The sequence below is a fragment of the Podarcis tiliguerta genome (genome assembly GCF_965153285.1).
Source record: "Podarcis tiliguerta genome assembly, chromosome: 16".
Lineage (NCBI taxonomy): Eukaryota > Metazoa > Chordata > Lepidosauria > Squamata > Lacertidae > Podarcis > Podarcis tiliguerta.
The window spans coordinates 31,919,010-31,938,184 of record NC_139549.1 but is presented as its reverse complement, the minus strand read 5'-3'; the positions used below and the strand labels follow the sequence as shown (position 1 = coordinate 31,938,184).

The following is a 19,175-nucleotide window of genomic DNA, read 5'->3' as shown; positions in this document are numbered from 1 at the left end:
TTGAACTGACCCAGACCCAAGGCCCTTCTGTGTGTTCCCTCCTTGGGGGGGGTCCAGAGGGTGGCAACATGAGAACACTCATTTTCAGGGGTGGCTCCCCGCTTGTGAAAAGCTCTCCCCTGATGCCATCGTTACATAGCTTTAGGTGCCAGGCAAATATTTTATTTTGTAAATGCTTTAGCTACAGTGGTACCTTGGTTTAAGAACAGCTTAGTTTATGAACTTGGATTAAGAACGCTGCAAACCCGGAAGTAGGTGTTTTGGTTTGTGAACTTTGCCTTGGAAGCAGAACATGTTTCACTTCCTGCTAAGTGTAAATTGAGTCCCCCGCTGCTATTGGAAAGCACGTCTTGGTTTAAGAACGCTTTGGTTTAAGAACGGACTTCCGGAACGGATCAAGTTCGTAAACCAAGGTACTACTGTATTTTGGGTGGAATGTTTTAATCCCGCTTTTTTTTCTTAAAAGGACTTAATTTGTTTTTCCTTTATGTCAGTTTCAATGCATTTGTTTGTTTATATATGTTAAATTGCTCTGAGTAACCTTTTAAAAAATAGTAATATTCCCATTCAGACTTTTGTTCATGGAATTAGGCAGTTTTGCAGACAATTTCCCAAGGCAGTGTAAATTAGTGTTAGGAGCCTTGCTATCAAAATATGCTTCCCAGGAGTTCACATAGCACCTCTATAAAGATATCCTTTTACACACAAAGTTTGCGAATAACACAATTCAACCTAGAAAGAGTTCATAGCTTAAAATGGCAGCAACCAGGCTCCAATTCACCTCCAAATTTTAAAAAGAGAGAATTAAATTATAACACCTCACTTTAGTATATTTATTATGTATAGAGAAGTTGGAATATTGTTTATAAAGTTCTGCTGTATGGCTTCGGTTCATTTTTGAAACATTCTCTTCCATAAAAGCATAACACGTGAGTATGAACAGACAATGTACCCCCCCCCAAAAAAAATCCAGTCTTGGTTCAACATTTGAAACCTCCAGATTTTACACTGGAGACTCACAAAACTCTTCCTTCTGCGTACTAAGTTAACACAGTAACACACACAAGCACACCTTCCTTCGTCTCTGCTATAAAAAAAACAAAAATGTGAAATACGTTTAACATCCAAAAGGCGCTCCAACCTCAACATGTTTTATGATCAGCAAATGTACCATATAAAAATCATGTCACCTGAATGTTTTAAACAGTTGTAAACAATCACAGGTACAAGTCAGAGGATGTGAAAAAGTATACAAATGTGTCATGAGACAACATATTTGAAGGAAGGCTTGGTTGCAGCAAAGAGGCACCCTTAGCATTGAAAAGGTCACATGATATGGCTTGTTGCCATTTTCTGCTTCTGTAACATCAATGTATATCTGATGTTATAAGAACTAAAAAAAAAAAAAAGCAAGAATGCTGATTACAGTTAAATTTATTTTGAAGTTAGTTTGGTGAGCAAAATTTCTCCCTTTGACAAGATAAATCAGAATCCACTTATGGTGACTTTTACAGATGGGAGGATCTGAAGAGCAATAGACAATGCCCTTTTAACCTTCAAATGCATTACTATCATATATACTGGCAAGAGTCCTTAATAAGGGATTTGTTGAGGTATTTCTGCAGGTCTTATTCCCACCCCCACATAGAAAAGTCCGAAGAAATTCTAGCAGTCTTGACAGACTCAGCCATAAGAATCAAACATGACAAGGCCAAAATGCTACGCAGCTAACAGTATGCACAAAGAACAGGGGGTTGGGGGGGGGGGGAGAGGGGAGAAATAATCATAGAATTGAAATCCAAAACAATTATTGGAAACAGAAAATCCAGGAAATGTTTATCGTTCTAGGTAAAGACAAGAGGACGCATTCTAAATCCATTATATTAAGTGAAAGATTCCGCCACCCAGTTTCACGTGAAAAGGTTTGAAGTGTTGTGCATACCATTACGAATAGGAAAAGCAACATTTCACATCTACACACATGCACACTCAATATACAGTTGATGTGTACATGGGAGGCTCAGACCTTTAAAGACTGCATCAGTTATTCTCACCTCTCAAGTACGTTAAACAATCTATGTGTTTTGAGGAGACCCACACAGTTAACAGAAATGGGACAGTATAAATGTATAAAAATTGGACTTGGACTGAGACAAGCCCCAATCCAGACACACACACACTTGTGCAACAAAGACCTGGATACAGGAATATCATTGGCATTGTCAGCAACCATTGCCTATTTTGCAGTAGAAGTGTAAACTTGTGTGCCAAATGCAGTCAGTCACAAACACCCTTGGCTGTTCCTACGTAGAGATCGGAAAGGACTTCCATGTGGAAATAAGATTCCATGTAAGACTATCCTTGCAGCAAATCCTGCAAGAGAACCAATTTTTATTATCAGCGGCAGAACAAGCGATAGAACATCTTAGTTTACCTACATGGCATTGAAGTTTAACGTTAAATCTGCCCGAGGTTCTATCCCTATGAGTGATGCGGAGTCCTGAAATGTTGATGCTTTCCCCCAAGGATGCTAAGAGATATTCAACTTTCCCACAGCCTGAAGCCCCATTAAGATTAAGTCAATTCCCCCACCTGCAAAAAAGCACTAGGGTATGCTATCATTAAGACAGCAACAAAGAACAGGTTATGTAATACACTAATCTTAATACTTGTGTTAAATGGATAGCTTAGACTGAAGATTTAAAGATATCATAGTGAACTGGGCTTCGTGTCCCATCTATTCCGCAAACTGCTTGTGATTATAAAGTTTTCCAGACAGCACATTCTTGTTCTGCATGGAGAAATATTTGAAATATAGTAAGGTCTTAAGCTTCATTGTTGCCAACCAGCATCATTTTCAGCCATGGCAAATTCAGAACGCATGTTCTGCCATGCTCGGTCAACTACAAAGGACCATTAGAAACCATACGTATGCTGAAATCCATTGGAGGATCAAAACATTATATTCTAAGGGGTACGCCATTTTCCGTAACAAAGTTTCACAAAACACGTACGTTCACTCCAACCCCACTTACAAGGAAAATATAGAGTATCTGGTTTCATTCATTAACAGCTTTCAGTCACAGTATATGAGAAACATCTTTATTACCTGCACTTTTTCTACTGGTATAATTCAGTTATACTACATCTCATCTAAAGATATGCACTGAAAAATATAGCCCAAGGTAATAATTGCAGCCACACATCTGAAGCATACAGAAAATTCAGTTCTGTCCTTTGACACCATTTTCAAACTTTTATTCACTCTCTTGGATGACTATAAATAAGTGTTTCCACTATGGAAAAGAAAGTTTAGCACAGTACATTTTCATGACTGGGGAATGGATTTTTTCTGAAGATCTCTTCAAAAAGGGCAAAAAGTTAGAAAAAAAAGTGAATGTTGTAATACAGTTCTTTATAAAGTCCCTTGTAAAAATTAAAAAATTAAGAAAAAAATAAAACACAAGGCCCAAGATGATTTATTGCTTTTCTTCAGTTTTCTCCTTGACTTCTTTCTCCGATTCTTTGATCTCCTCCTTTACAGAAAGTTCTTCTAGTTTCTCGGCAACTTTATCAGCACTATCATTTTTTTCTGTTCCTGCTAAAAAATGTTTAAAGATATTATTAGACAGTGCAGTAGGTAAAATGGAAACATGTCAAAAAGATCTGAGAGAACAATATAGTATTTTGTATGGTGTAATAATGCAAGACAGTCAGTGTGGCGAATGCTGTGATTTGAACAACAGATAAGCCAGATTCAAAGCTCCACTTAATGGGACAGCCTTGGGAAAGCTGTTATATTTCTGCTCAGCTTACCCGAGAGGGACACTGTTGTAACATGCAATAACCCACCCTATGTGTACTGCCCCAAGTTCTTTGGAAGAAGCAGGGTAATTTGGTTAGGATAAAAGACACGCAACTACAGGCCCAGGAGGGAAGAAGGAAAAGGCATTCGTTGGTTCCTGACTTTCCAACTTCTCACAGGCAGGTCCTTTTGGCACTCAGATCATAAGCAGCGGAGTTTTTAAAAAAGATACAGCGGTACCTCTGGATGCGAACGGGATCCGTTCCGGAGCCCCGTTCATATCCTGAAGTGAACGTAACACGTGACTGCGCGTCGCTTTTCGCTGCTTCCGCACATGGCGTCATTTTGAGCATCTGCGCATTCGGCGAAACCCAGAAGTAACGTGCCCCGTGACTTCCGGGTCGCCACGGAGCGCAACCCGAAAATATTCATCCCGAAGCTACTTTAACCCAAGGTTACATTATTTGAAAAGTAGAAGCTCTCTATTGCAACATGTCTATGTTTTTATGCCTTCAGGATAATCTGCAGGAAAAAGTAATGCTTCATAGTTTGAAAAACCATTAACTCAAAGGGGGAGGGGAGAATCTCCCCTCCTTACACGAAGATTTTGAATTGCTAACCATTAATACAATTTTAATTACAAAGCAACTAGCTATTCCACTGTAACAAAGTGCTGCAAGAAAGAAATAATTTTGGAATGTTCTGAGATATATATATATATATATACTGTATCTGTGTTTGTATCCATGCAGAGCTATGACGCAGCTATATGAAAACCAGACACTTCAGTGAGAATAACACTTCACGTCCTGATGAGTACATAAAAAGTCAATTGAATACTAAGAGTCTCTCTTAAAAAATCCCAACGTCAAGATTTTTAAAACTGGTAACATTTCTATACCTCAAATTCATCAGTAATAATGAAGCACCTGGAATCATAGAATTGTGGATTGGAAAGGACAAAAAGGGTCATCTGTACCAAGATCAATTGAAACGGACTTCCACAAGTAGGGAAAGTGTTCACAACATCCTGGATTACTCTAGCAGGCCTAAAAAGCACCGTGACTGAATATTGCAGTCAGGCACAGAGTGAGCCTGCTATTAAGCATAAAAATGAAGATTGCTTACCTGTTAATCATGGCCCTGAACACTTGATGTAAGAGCCCTGTGCAATCAGACCAAAGGTCTATCTAGTCTAGCATCCTGTTAGGCCAACCAGATACTTATGAGAGGCTCACAAGCAGGACACAAATGCAACAACACTCCTGTGTAACTCCACCATTATGACTAACAGCCATTGATAGCATCCTCTATGACTGCCTGATCCTCTTCTAAAGGCATCCGAGATGGTGGTTATTATCACATATTGTGGTAATAAATTCCGTACCTATACAGTGGCACCTTGGTTTACGAATTTAATCCGTTCCAGAAGTCTGTTCTTCAACTAAGGCGTGCTTTCCCATAGCAGCGGGGGACTCAATTTACACTTAGCAGGAAGTGAAGTATGTTCTGCTTCCAAGGCAAAGTTCACAAACCAAAACACCTACTTCTGGGTTTGCAGCATTCTTAATCCAAGTTGTTCATAAACTAAGCTCTTCTTAAACCAAGGTACCACAGTATGTGTTTTGTGAAGTACTTCTTTTTGTCTATCCCGAATCTCCACCTGCGTTCTTAAGAAGAAGTCGCAAAAATTCAACTTATCCTTGATTGTGGATACTGAGCTACTTATTGGTTATCTGCCATCAGGCTGCAATCACTCATACCACAACTTCATTTCCTTATCAGCTGCTTGCAGGGCAGAGACATCCAACAAGATGACAGAGAGTAATCCTGTCAATTGTGGCTGAGAGTTCCCTGGTCACAAGAACACCATGTTTGATAGTGAACATCCAGTTTGACTAGTGAGTGATGCGCAAGGAACTGAGATCAAGCACTGAAAACTTCTTCTTTAGAAGAGTATAGTAAGCCCCACTTGTATCAAATGGAGGAAACAGTAAGTACAGTTGTACCTTGGTTGTCAAACGTAATCCGTTCCAGAAGTCCATTCGACTTCTGAAAACATTTGCAAACCAAGGTGTGGCTTCAGATTGGCTGCACTCAACCGAAAGCTGCGTCAGACATTTGGCTTCCAAAAACGTTTGAAAACCGCAACACTTACTTCCAGGTTTACGGCATTCGGGAGCCAAAATGTACGAGTACCAAGGCTTTCAGGAACCACGGTATGACTGTAACTGAGAAGAGATTCCTTTGCTTCCCCTCTTACGTCAGAAACAGAAACAAGGCACAAACACTGAGGGCCATTTGAAAAGCAGAAATCATGTACAGGCAAGCCAAGAGCATCAGAGCACGATGGAATTCCCCTAAGACAAAGGATGCTGTACAAGTCTTTCACTTCACATGTAACATGTCATGCCAAGGTTATCATATGAAAGACCTGTGATACCCTGGATGATCTCAGTGTGACGTGGATGGCTGATGGCTTTAGCACAACTCAAAAAATACCACTAGCTTGTCAGAAAAGCTTATAGGATGCTGGAAATGGGAACTGCTTCAAACATACAGGTCCCCATTCTCTCTTTCAGCTACCGTAGCTAGGGATGTAATTTGCTATGTCTCTGTTTTTAACGCGAAAAGCTATTATCATGCCTAGGGGTGGTGAAACTACTGGTTGAGAAACATATTTCTTGGAAATACTCTGAACGTAGAAGTCACTGTTTTTAAGAAACCTCGGGCTTTCAGCTGTGCTTAAATTTCAATAAATTTGTTATGTAGTAGAATAATTACATGCCTGGCCAAGGGAAAAGGTGCTATCTATAACACATTCCTTAATTATATAAAATTATAGAATGCATTAGTTGGTCATCCTTTTTATGGCTTATATATTTAGGAAATGTTTTGTATTTTTCTACTTTTATACAATCATAGAATTTAGTTGGAAGGGATCCAAAGGGCCATCTGCTCCAATCCCCTGCGATGCAGGAATCTCAACGAGATCATACATAACAGAAGGCCATCACGCCTCTGCTAAAACAACCTCCAAGGAAAAAGAGTCCATCAACTCTCATTGGAGTCTGTTCCACTTTCAAATAGCTCTTATTGTCAGAATTTTCTTCTTTTGTTTAATTGGAATTTCCTCTTGTAACTTGAATCCATTGGTTCGGATCCTTGCCTCTGGAGCAGGAGAAAACAAGCTTGTTCCCTCTTCCATGTTGACAGCCCTTTAGATATTTGAAGATGGCAATCATAACTCCTCTCAGTCTCCTCTTTTCAAAGCTAAACATACCCAGTTCTCTCAACCAATCTTCATAAGGCTTGATTTCCAGACTCCTGATCATCTTGGTTGCCCTCCTCTGCTTGTCAATAACCTTATTAAATTGTGGACTTGGTACTCCAGATGTGTTCTGACCAAGGCAAGACCAACAGAGCAGGATGAATACTTCCTTTGATCAGGACACTATACTTGCCTAGGGAGATTTGAATTCATTTAAAACAACTAGGTGTTCCCATGCCACCTCTTTTCCTATCATGGGCTGCAGCTTTCTCCTTGCAACATTTATTATTCTGTTATCACCAGGTTGGGCACTGCTTTTCTTTTGGGTGAAGACAGAGGCAAAGTAGGTGTTGAGCAGTTCTGCCTTCTCTGTCACCCAATAAAATTTCTCAGTCTTTTCCATGCAGAGAACCCACTACTTGCTTGTTGTTGTTCTTGCTTTGAACATAGCCAAATAAACTTACTTTATTATTTTTAACCTCTCTTGCAAACCTGAGCTTTGGCCCACCTGACCTTTTCCCTGCAACTGTGGCTACTCTCCTTTGTGATTTCCCCTTTCTTCCATTTCTTATATATGTCCTTCTTAAATCTCAGCTCATCGGTAAGCACCTTTTGCAGCTACACTCGTTTCTTTAGAAGTTTCCCACTTTTCTTGTTGGAATGGTCTGCCTTTGTATCTTCAATATTCCACTTTTTAAAAAACTCTCACTCTTCTTGGACTCCCTTCTCTGAGTATTTCTTCTCTTTGAGTATTCCTTAAGCTTTTTGACATCAGCCTTCTTAAAGTCCAGAGCACATGTCTGACTACACTCAGATTTCTCTTGCCTCTGTATCATTTGTCGATCACTTCCTGGTAAGTACCAGGGCCAAGAGAGATGGTCCTCTTGTTGCTTCTTCCACCTTCTTGCAGTTTCCTGCCCTTCAGCAGGTTTCTGGAGCAACACCTCCATCTCCTGTGCATAAGTGAAGCTGTTATCCTCAGTACCAGGTGTCTCCTTGTAGTCTGCAATGTCCTCTCCCTATTTCTGAGGGTTTAATTTAAAGCTTTCCTGATCAGGTTCATAAGACTCTTAGCAAAAGCACTCTCACCAACTGCCATGAGGTACAACCCATCTCTTGCCAGACATCCTTCCTCAAACAACATGGTCCAAGAAGCTACACCTTTCCTGACATCACCTGTGCCACCAGTACTTTACTTCCAGCATTTTCCTCTTCCTGTGCCCCAATCTTCAACAGGAAAGAGTGATGAAAATACCACCTGTGCCCCAAGGCCCTTCAGCTTCCTGCCCAGAGTGTCAACGTCCCTTGCTATTATGGTGAAGACTACATCTAGCAGTATCATTTGTACCCATGAACCAGAAGGGGTTGTCATCGTCAGTGGGCTTTATAAAACTTGGCAACCTGTCTGTCACATAGTGAATTGTTGCGCCTGAAGACAGTTCACCACCCAATACATCCTGTTAAACCTGCACACTGCTGCCTCTGTCCCCCTCAGCAGGGAGTCACCTACCACCAACACACTTCTCTTCCACCTCTGGGGAGTGACAGGAATTGTTCTGCACACTGCACCTTCCATAATCACTTCTATGTATTCTGAGGTCTGCAACTACTGCACTTGCTCGTCTAGCCCAGAATTGGTGTCCAAGTTGAGGGCATGGAATTGATTTTGCAGCTCCAGTGTCAAAGCATGGTTCCTGACAGTACTGCTTCTGTGTGTCATGTTCCTCCAGGCATTCGTTTCCTGCAATGGGCAATCTTCCTCCTTCCTAGGGGCACCCCACCTGTGCTGCTGTTCCAAGAGAGTCCACTCTGCTCTAATGAGAAATTCCTCACCTTGCCCAGTAGCTTGAAGTGTGGCCAGGCGGGTCTCAAGTTGCTCTATCTTCTCTTTCAGCAAGGGAATATGCTTGCACTCCTTGCAGGTGTAGTTTTCCACATTCTCAGGCATGAAGACAGACATGGCACAGGTGTTGCAGGTCACTTTAGTAGCTCCCTCGCTGTCCATGTCTTTTGGTCCTATGTACACTATAGCAAGTTAATTTTCTTATATACAGGTGTTAACAGAAAATTCTTTAGCAGTCACTGGCTGTGTTACATGCAACAATAAGTGAATAACCTTGGCTTAATAAATCATACTGTGTACACGATGCGTGCTGGTGCACAGTTCTGCTCCCACTTCATTCCTCCCCTGACATGAACAGTTAAACAAACTAGAAAAGGAATAATTTAGAACTGTGTCCAAACCAGGCTTGTGGTTTGTTTCTCCTTATGAAAATCTTGTCAGTTCTCAGCGATTTATAAAGGTAAATGTAAAGGGACCCCTGATCATTAGGTCCAGTCGTGGCCGACTCTGGGGTTGCGGCACTCATCTCGCTTTATTGGCCGAGGGAGCCGGCATACAGCTTCCGGGCCATGTGACCAGCATGACTAAGCCGCTTCTGGCGAACCAGAGCAGCACACGGAAACGCCGTTTACCTTCCCGCTGGAGTGGTACCTATTTATCTACTTGCACTTTGGCGTGCTTTTGAACTGCTAGGTGGGCAGGAGCAGGAACCGAGCAACAGGCACTCACCCCGTCGCAGGGATTCGAACAGCCGACCTTCTGATCAGCAAGTTCTAGGCTCTGTGGTTTAACCCACAGCGCCACCCACGTCCCATAGCGATTTATACTGGCTGCTAATTGGTTTCTGGGTTCAATTCAAGCCTGAAAAACTTTAATGACTTGGGACCTGGGTACCTTAGGAACCACCTTCTTTCGTGTGTCCCTTCTCACACACACCAATATCATCAAGAGCCTGGGGGACAAGCCTGGTGTCTGCCAGTAGTAGGGCTTGATTTGTTTAACCATGCACGTGAAACAGATTAAGGTTGAACGCACGAGCACAGAGCACATACAAGTACAATTTATTAAGTCCAGGCTCTTTGCTTGTTGTGAACACAGTCAATATGGCAAATGAGTTAGTCATCGCTGGATATGTAAACAATGTGTGCTGGACTTCTTATGCAAAGACCATGTATCATGTTTATATTTCCAATTGTTCTCCAAGATTACATACTGTTTCTTGCAACTGCCATAATTTTAGTACCTTACCTGAAAGCCAGATTGTCTATCCTCAAAACAGCATATAAGTGCTAACAATGCACAATTTGCTTCCATCTTTAGCAATAAATTGATTTGAATAAAGTTAACTAAACTTTATTTTGTAGAATCAACTGCCTGCCTACTGTTTCATAAGGAGGATTTCTTAAGTGTCTGAAAGTCAGTTGCTCTGACATGCAAAAACGAGATAGCGTGTCACTTTCTGACATTGCTAAACTGTGGGGTATGATCGAGAAATTCTAAAATTAGGTAAACAGCAAGACGAGACAGTAACACTGAAAGGTTCAGAGATGCATGTTGCTGAAGATTATGAAAAAAGGAAAAACCACCTCAGTGCAAACCTCTTTAACTCTTACATTTCTGCTTAAGTAAATGAGGATCTAAAAGAGGATCTAAAACTTGGCATATAGTACATATATAAAATGCCAGTTATTCTGATAGTTCAGGGGCTTTTGCAGAATTGTTTGCAGTCTCCTGACTGAAGTATTCCTTCATCAGAAAAAAAAAAATTCTTACCTTTCTTTCCCTTGTCAACCTCATTTCTACATTCTTCAAATTTTGCCTTGAATTTCTGTGCATCTGTTTTAAGGAAATAAAGTATCATAAAATATCCTGCAATGGATCTGGACACAACTTAAAGTAAGTAACGTTTTTTTCTCTGGTACCTCAGATTGCATGAACACTCATCCTCTTTGTAGCAAGACCAGAGCTTTCCAAACTTTTGATGTTGGCAAGACACTTTTTAGATATGCATCATTTTGGGACACAGTAATTCAGTTTTACTAGCAAACCAGAGGTTAAACTAACCCATTTCCTGCCCCAGGAGGAGCATGGAGAATGTTTGTGTGACACACCTACATACTGCAGCTGACACACTAACGTATCAAGACAGTTTGGAAAGCTCTGGTCTTGACAATACCTACTATCTAGTAAAGCCACATGTACATATGCAGTCTACAGAGTATCTGAGTTTCTAGAACTGTTTATACATTCCACTGTAAATTTCACACTTTGATGTTTTGCTGGACAACTAGGTGCAGTGGAGATTTGTATCGTAAGTCCTACTGATTAACTAGATCTTAAACTAGAGTTCATGTACTAGCATCACTGCCAGATTTTTCTTTAATAGAGTTAATATTAGCAAAAAGGATTTCTGATAAAGATAGCATATCAATACTTTCATAACTATCATACAATGGAAGTTGTCAGGTGGTTTACTGTTACACTACAATATATTAGCAAAACTGACCACTTGAGGTCACTGTTGCTCAATGCTAGATAATGAAAAATGTCATTCATCAAAAAAGGCATTTTTATTCCATAGGCCGGAAAACAAAGGCCTGTGTCTGATTTGCTTCCCCCCATCCCCAACTTCAAGTCCGTAAAGCCAATTTCACACTATGCACAGAAAGTAAGGTTGTGCTCCATTTCCCTGGGTTTACTGAATGGCCTACATGCAACAGCTAATTATGTTCCTCACTGGCACACCACAAGAAGGAATCAACACAGAACCTGAAGGTTGCTATGGTAGTAAGTCAATACTTTTTTTATAAAAATAACAGCTAGGCCAGGACACATGAGAGCAGAACACAGTAACCTTTGCTTCCACTTGTTAAGAGGCAAGGATTTAAGGACCTCTAAAATCCTATCAATCCAAAAAGTAAATCCAGTATACTTAATTTGCTTGCCCACAATTTGCATGTGACCTATAATTTTTTTTTTTTAAATAGCCCAGACTGCCTACTTTATAGAAGTCATGAAACGTGCTCTTTAGGCCTGTCAACCCTGCTGAAGTATTAGCAGAGTACTAGCACAGAGGATAGCCTGTTTCATTACCGAAAAATGGGATGCAATGAAATACAAAACGTTCAGTTTACACTCACTTCACATGTCTTCATACATACACAGCAATTTTAAGTGATCAAAGTTATGTTGCTTTTAACTTACTTTCTGCATTTAAAAACCGAATTGCCAGAAGTTCTGGCTTAGGACTCTCATCTGCGAAATCAGCATGTGTATTCCACACCCATGCCCTGTCACTTCCTGCATTGGGCTTCAGCTCCATTACAGGTGTAACTAGAAAGGAAAAGTCGGGGCAGGAAGAGAGAGAAAAAAGTAGCTGGGCACAGGAAGTACTAGAGCAAACAACACAGCCTCCTTAACCGTCTGCCTGAAGATATCTACCTTATCGGCAACATAAAAGATTGTTAAAAATGCATTTAAGTTCTAGTCTAGCCTATTTATCAATGAATGCATGACTAGATTTTATTCACAATTAAGACTGCATTCTAGAATCTTGACGCTACCCTTTAGGACTAGTTTTCTGAAACCCTACTACATAGTGTGGCATGTTTTTCATGGTATTATTGTTAAGACATGTGAAAGTTTCACTGCCATTTTTGAACTAAGGAAGGTTGGGCTATAAGTGACTGGGCCCTGCATAGTTTTCTTCATTTGCACAGCACGGTTCCCCTGCCTTGCTTAAAGCTAATTGCATGTTTTTGTGAAATATCTCATGTCTGCCTGTGGCATACTGGATTATATTTGGAGGTTGTATCTGAAGGACTTTTGCTAAGAGAAGGCAAACTACATAGCTTTTTGATCCTTTTAACCTCCAGTTAATCTCCAACATCGCACCAACTGATGATGCAGGCAGAAGCTCGCTGTGCAAGTGGCCTTGGGTATAACTCTTCCTTAGTAACCAGAACCAGAAGGACCTTCACCACCTTCTGTCCCTATTATTAATTTCCTTTCTTGCTATTACAGCAAAATAAGTAGTACTGTACAACAAGTGCAGTGTACCAAATCACATACTGTAATGATTTGCACAGATTTTTAGGGTTTTATCTCTCCTCATCAAGAGACGAATGGTCCCCTTCTCTTTGTGCTTCAGAAGCTTTACATCACCAGTGCCTCGTTCTTTCCATTCGGGAAGATCGTTTTCCGATGCAAAGCGGAAGAGTTTTGCTCGCCTTTTGGAGAGGGAGACACAAAATGAAAACAAGACATAGATTAGTTTATGCATGGACATTTTTACCAGGTTTTTCACAGAACTGTAATCTCTTAACATGAATGCTCCATATGAATGTACATTTGATATGCTTCCCTCTCCTAGACCATTTGTTTCCCCAATACAAGTTGTTGTGGGGGACATACTAATCCTTGCTAAAGACAGTAGTACTAGGCTTCTAGTTTACTATAGGTACATTGGGAAGAAATAGCTGTTGGAACAAGATAGTCTCTCTTTTCATATGTGTATGTATTTTTATAGTATTGCTTTATTTTACACTTTCAAGTTCCTTTGGGGCATTCTGTTGTGGGATGTGATTCATAAATTCAATGAACTAACTGGCCTGAAAATTGACATTCCTTATATGATAGAAAACACTAGTTTCTGTCACAGAAAAGGAAACCAACTTTGCACTCCTCGTTTCTAGGTAAGTGGATGACTGTTCAGAAAAAAAAGAAAAGAAAAAAGTTAGCCCTTCTATCTCACTGAGAATTGCTACAGAATAAAGCCTTAAGTTGTTGAATACAGACTACCACGTTAAAAGTTTAGCCATTCGAAGATTTACATTGCCATTTAGAAAAAGACAGTTGTACTGACTCAATCCCATATACCAAAGCTTGGACACTATTTTCTGACATTTTGGTGGCCTAATAAAGGCACTGCCCTAGACAACATGTATGCCTTGCCAATGTGCAAATGCTGCAACCCATCAGCATATTAATATGCCCCAACCCAAAGCTTGGAAGTTACTGATGCACCATTCTTATTATACTTACATCTTAAAGAGTTCTTCCTCATCTTCTTCCAGAGTTTTGATCTCTTGCTCAGGAAGAGAAACTATGGGCTCAAACTGAGGGTCATGGTTAGAATCATCTACGTTGTCAGGTGCTAAGTCATGCTCCTCATGTGTCTCCTGTGGAAAAAGTCACATGACGAACCTTAAAACAAAATTGCTAAGAGGCTTGTGATATTTAATTCAAAAAGACCCCCAATAATAAAAATGCAAGATCTTATGAACTTGCACATCTTAGCCATTTAATCCATTTTTTTCTATTTTGGTCTGAAAGTGATAGTTGCATTCATTTAACTAATTAATGTAACAAGTATATACATCAGCCAGCCTAGGCAAGCAGGAATTCCATGCTGATGAGTGAGCTGGTGGAGGGGGCTCCACCCCTCCTCTAGTCTGCTTGTTAGAGGTGGCTTGCAGCCCACACTTTCATCCTCACCACAAAGAAATGGAGCTTTTCCCTCTTTGGAAGCCAGCAACTTTAAGGGCTGAGGACATGGCTCACTCAACCACATGCCTTTTGATACCAATGACAATGCGATGCTCATGGTTTTTCATTGGTTTTTTCCTACTCAAAGGACCAGTTGCAGAGTTGCCCTGAGTGACTTGGCCTCCTGATAATTATGTTATGGGGTTTGCAGGGTGCCATCTTCTCTCCAATGCTGTTTACTTATATGAAGTTGCTTGAAACTGTAATTAGGAAATTGGAGCATATTGTCATCAATAAGCTGATGGCAGTCACTTCTATTTCTCAGTAACATCTGAGTCAGGTGAGGCCATACAAGTCCAGTGGGCAGGTGGTTCCCAAATCTGAGTACTGGGATGCTGGCCTACCCTGGATAGGGCTGCACGCTTCCAAAGGAGCAAGTGTGTAACAATGGGATGATTTGTCAGCTTTGAACTGAAGGACCTGGTGGGCACAATGACTAGGAGTACTTCCCACCCCCACCCAGCTTTGGCTAGTGCACTAGCTATTATCATTTACGAACCAGGACAGCCTTGCTACTATGCCTCATGCATCAACCACCTCAAGACTGGATTACTGCAGTGTGCTCTTAAGTGGGGTCGTTCTTAGGGTTGGTCTGGAAGCTGCAGCTAGAGCAAAATGCAGTGGCTGGGAGGCTGACTGAGACATCCTACCATGTATATACTATACCACTCCTAAAAGCAGGCATAGGCAAACTCGGCCCTCCAGATGTTTTGGGGCTACAACTCCCATCATCCCTGATCACTGGTCCTGTAAGCTAGGGATGATGAGAGTTGTAGTCCCAAAACATCTGGAGGGCTGCGTTTGCCTATGCCTGCTTAAAAGTGTGGCAGTGGCTGCTAATAGGCAACTAGAACAGATTTAATGCTTTGGTCTTTACCTACAAGGCCATAAAAAACCTGGGACTAACTTACCTGAAGGAGCACCTTTCTGAAAATCAACCTGACTGGTCACTAAGATTCTTGGATGAGGCGGCCCTCCTAGTCATGTCACTGTCTACAGAGGCTCTTTAAACTGTGATTAGAAGGTCGGTCTTTTTCAACAGTAGCACCCTCTCTGTGAAACCAGCTCCCTCTGAATACACCTACATTTATACAATTCTAGTGCTTGATGAAAAACCATTTATTTTCTGAAACTTTGGCTGGGCAGCAATGCCAATTTTTAACTTACCTGTTGTTGACCTAGCAGCTGCTGTTTAATCTGAATGGTGCCTGCTTGTTCTTACATATAAAAAGGCAATATAGAACTAGGATGCCAAGGACAGAAGGATCCTCCCAAGGACAGGGGATTGTGGTGTTAAGTTAATGTGTCTATTAGCAATGTGAGGCGTCAGAGAAGGTACAGCAGCCCCAAGGTTTTTACTTGATGATCAAAAGATGAGGGGTAGAAACCAAATCAAGGAAATACAAATATCACTATTTTAAACACAGTTTTCTCTTTGTAGAGTGTGCACAACAAAGTTACTAAATTAAAACTGGTATTGTGGGATTTAAAGCGGTTTTACTGTGCTTAGTAGCTATTTTATCTTCTGGGCCAATTGTCAGATTTTTAATTGTGCCCTCCCACTGTTTAGTTTTGCTTTCCTACCCATCCCATTTCTTCTATCATGCCAAATATATGAACGAGCAAATCCGCAGCCCCTTTGATATTGTGAAGGCCTGCGGCCTTAATGGATTCAAATGCCTCTTCCTCCAGCCAAGCGGGTGCACAGGACTGCATCCCTAGAAATACTTGGTAAGCATGGCAAGCAGCAGCAGCAGCAGCCACCTTCTGCATCCTGCATAAGGCTTCAAGCCTTTTGACCCTGAGCGCGCTTTCAATGCGGGTGTTCTCCCTTATATTTTAAAAATGGAAATACTAACGAGAGGACATTGCTGTGAGAAAACCGGGCTCTCTGAAGGAGAAGCGGGGATGGGCAGCCGAGCACGTGGGGCGGCCTCCTCCTCCAGCAGGCGGGGAGGGGGGGGAGATCTCAGCACACCCACACACCCCGGGGCTGGAGACAGAGAAGGGCCCAGTACACCCCCCTCCCCCCCCAAAAAAGGGGGGGGGGAAGTTTATAGAAATTATTACAAACCACGTCCCAGCAAACGCGAATCGCGCGCAGCACGTTGCTGCGGCGGCGGCGGCCCTGCCTGCGCGCCTTGGAGGAGGATAGGAGGCCCCAGGCCTTGTTAAGATCAAGGAAGGGGGTGGCGGGGAGAGAGAAACGGCTGCCAGGCAGCGCTGAGGCAGCCCGTGGAAAGCGGGAGGAGAAATAAGGGGCGTCAACGGATTAATAAACCTGAGGTGGGGGAGGGGGGATGAGTCAAGAGGGCGGCCTAGTCCGAGGCTTTCTCTCTCTGTCCAACCCCCCCCGCCCCCGGGACCTCCTTTGACTGCTCCTCGCTCTCGATTTCGAGGCTCGCCGGCGCTTTTCGTCAACCCTCTCGAGTCTCACCTTCGTCTCGGCCATGGCGGGGGCTGGCGTGGCGTCGTCTCTTTCCTAAGGCTCGAGTGAGGCGCGTCTCTCGTCAAATGTAGCCGCTGCTTTTCCTCTCTCCCGGTTTCCCGCCGGCGACCTTTCCCTGCCTGGCTTTTCGCCCCGTCCGTTCGACCGACCGACCGTGCGCCCGCCTCCCGGCCTACACTTTCTGCCTCGCACGCTCCTTCAGCGCCGCTACTCCGCCTCCTCCGTCGCTCGCGCTCCCCGCCCCCTCCTTCCGCCCCCCCTTCTTTCCCCTCATTCCCGCAGCCCGCGCCGTTGCCGCAGGGGCTGATGGGAAAACGAGGCTCTTTAGTTCCCTCACGAGGGCTCGTGGCGCCATTGCAACGAGAGAGAGGGAGCGGGCGTTGTAGCGCGCCAGGCAGGCAAGGGAGGCGCGCGGGCAAAGGAGATGACGGACTCACCCCTCCCCCCCCATTTTTTTTATTGGTTTTCACAACATTATAAACAAACAAACACATAAACATAAATCATAGCCTTATTAAAAATTACACTTAACATTGTCAAGTGACTTCCTCGCTTCCCCTTGGTTGAATTTCATTGCACGGTTTTCCAAATGACAGTTCTTAAAAAAGATGAACTTAAACATTAACATCCTTAGATCTTCACATTATGAAATTAAACATATTAATTCATCAGTTAACTTAAATAAAATCCTAAGCCAATTAAGTATCTGCAAGCTGTTTTCAGTTAATTTACCTTAACATATTTAACTAAGTGATCATTAAATTTGGAGATGACGGACTCTTTGCTGGGTCAGGCCACGTAAGCCCAGCATCGTATCCGCCAGGCGCCTGTTGTCCTCAAGCAGGACAGGAGCGGAGCAGCCGCAGCAGCGCTCTAGAAACAGCCTGCAGGCATCCTGAATGACATCTCATTTTGTGTAGCCGGAGCCATTACGAAAGATATACAATACAAAAACACACACAAAATAAAAACTAGACATTCTGTCAGATAAGAGCTTGGCGGCCGCCCTTCTAAACGCATTAACCATCCCCAGAAGGAGAAAAAAAATATTGTCGCTCTAAAAGCAAACCAGGCCACTTTTTCTGAGGCAGAGGAGGACCCGTCCCCTAATAAGAAGTGAATCAAATGCCCACTCGATCTCCCAACCAAGAGACTTAAATCTATGAAAAAAGGCTGGTCATAAATTCTCGCAGATTGGGCAAAGCCAGTAAGTAGTGGGGCAAATCTACATGAGCAAAGTTCTTTTCAATCCTTGGAGCTGGTGCTGTTAAAAGTACTACATTAAACCCCACTCCATAATTATATTTATTTTATTTATACCCTGCCCACTCTGGGCGGCTTCCAAAAAATCATAAAACCTCAGGAAAACATCAACAAAGTTATGTAGTTCTCCTTGACATCTGAACGGAGGTTTTCCACAGGGAGGGCGCCACTACCCAGTGAAGAACGATGCTGTTTTCGGTGCTTGCTAAAAACGTTCTTGTTTAGGCAAGTCTGCCCAGATATATAGAAAGTTGACGTGTGTTTAATCAGGTTGTTTTTTTAAAAGCTTATTGTTGATTTTAACTATTTGTGAATGTTTTATGGAATTGATATCCCGCCCTACACCCGGACGTCTCGGGCCGGCTCACGCCACAGATACTCGGCGGCTCCCGCCCCCTTGACTTAAAATGGCTGCCGCGCGTGGCGAATCCGAGGGGGGCGGGGGCGGTTGGAGGAGTGAGGTGTTGCATGATGGGAAAGAGCGGGAAAAAGGCTCTGGCATCTTCGCTTATCACTCTTTTAATATTGTTTTTATTTATTTTATGGGTGGATATAATGTATTGACCACGAAAGTGTTCAGCATATTTATGAGGCTACCCATGGAGTCTCTCGGCGCCCTACGGTCTTTTTCTTTTTTTAAAAAAAGGAAGGCAGAAGAAAGCAATAAAAATCATGCTTTATTTTTTTAAAGTGTTTTTTTTTTTAAATGTAATAATAAATAATAATGACAAGTTGGAATCGAGCCAAAAAGAGGAAGATGGCGTGAAAGGAAATAATATAACCTAAAAACATAAAAACCATAGATTAATAAACATAATTTAAAAAATTCCTTCCAGTAGCACCTTAGAAACCAGATAAGTTTGTTGTTGGTATGAGCTTTCGTGTGCATGCACACTTCTTCAGATAATAAGTTTTGTTTTTAATGTAATGACGACGATAATTAATAAAACAAGTTTTTCTTTAATGTAATAATGACGATAGGGAGAGGGGAAATCGA

The 19,175-nt window shown here is 42.1% G+C and overlaps 2 protein-coding genes across 7 annotated transcripts in view; one reads left to right on the top strand and one right to left on the bottom strand.

The window, feature by feature from the left end:
- Positions 1 to 19,175, top strand: part of TRMT2A (tRNA methyltransferase 2 homolog A) — a 62,354-nt gene that overhangs the window by 25,968 nt on the left and 17,211 nt on the right. The window lies entirely within an intron of this gene.
- Positions 1,417 to 18,624, bottom strand: RANBP1 (RAN binding protein 1). 6 transcript variants are annotated; one of them, XM_083418392.1, is made up of 7 exons: positions 16,904 to 17,208; positions 13,963 to 14,099; positions 12,991 to 13,148; positions 12,124 to 12,252; positions 10,693 to 10,755; positions 8,910 to 9,101; positions 1,417 to 3,601 (listed from the first exon to the last, which is right to left on the bottom strand). In XM_083418392.1, the coding sequence occupies exons 1-7, from the start codon at positions 16,916 to 16,918 to the stop codon at positions 3,480 to 3,482; spliced, it is 816 nt and encodes a 271-aa protein (XP_083274518.1). In that variant the 5' UTR covers positions 16,919 to 17,208; the 3' UTR covers positions 1,417 to 3,479. The 6 variants fall into 6 exon arrangements, with proteins under 6 accessions (XP_083274518.1, XP_083274519.1, XP_083274520.1 ...); XM_083418393.1 differs by having other exon boundaries at positions 1,417 to 3,598; XM_083418394.1 differs by having other exon boundaries at positions 8,910 to 9,092.

What these genes read in the sequence shown, in the direction of transcription:
- RANBP1 (XM_083418392.1), bottom strand. An exon ending in TCGGTTTTTAAATGCAGAAA is followed by an intron (nt 10,756 to 12,123) that starts GTAAGTTAAAAG and finishes TCCTTAAAACAG; the next exon opens with ATGCACAGAAATTCAAGGCA. An exon ending in GGTTGACAAGGGAAAGAAAG is followed by an intron (nt 9,102 to 10,692) that starts GTAAGAATTTTT and finishes AACTTGCTATAG; the next exon opens with TGTACATAGGACCAAAAGAC.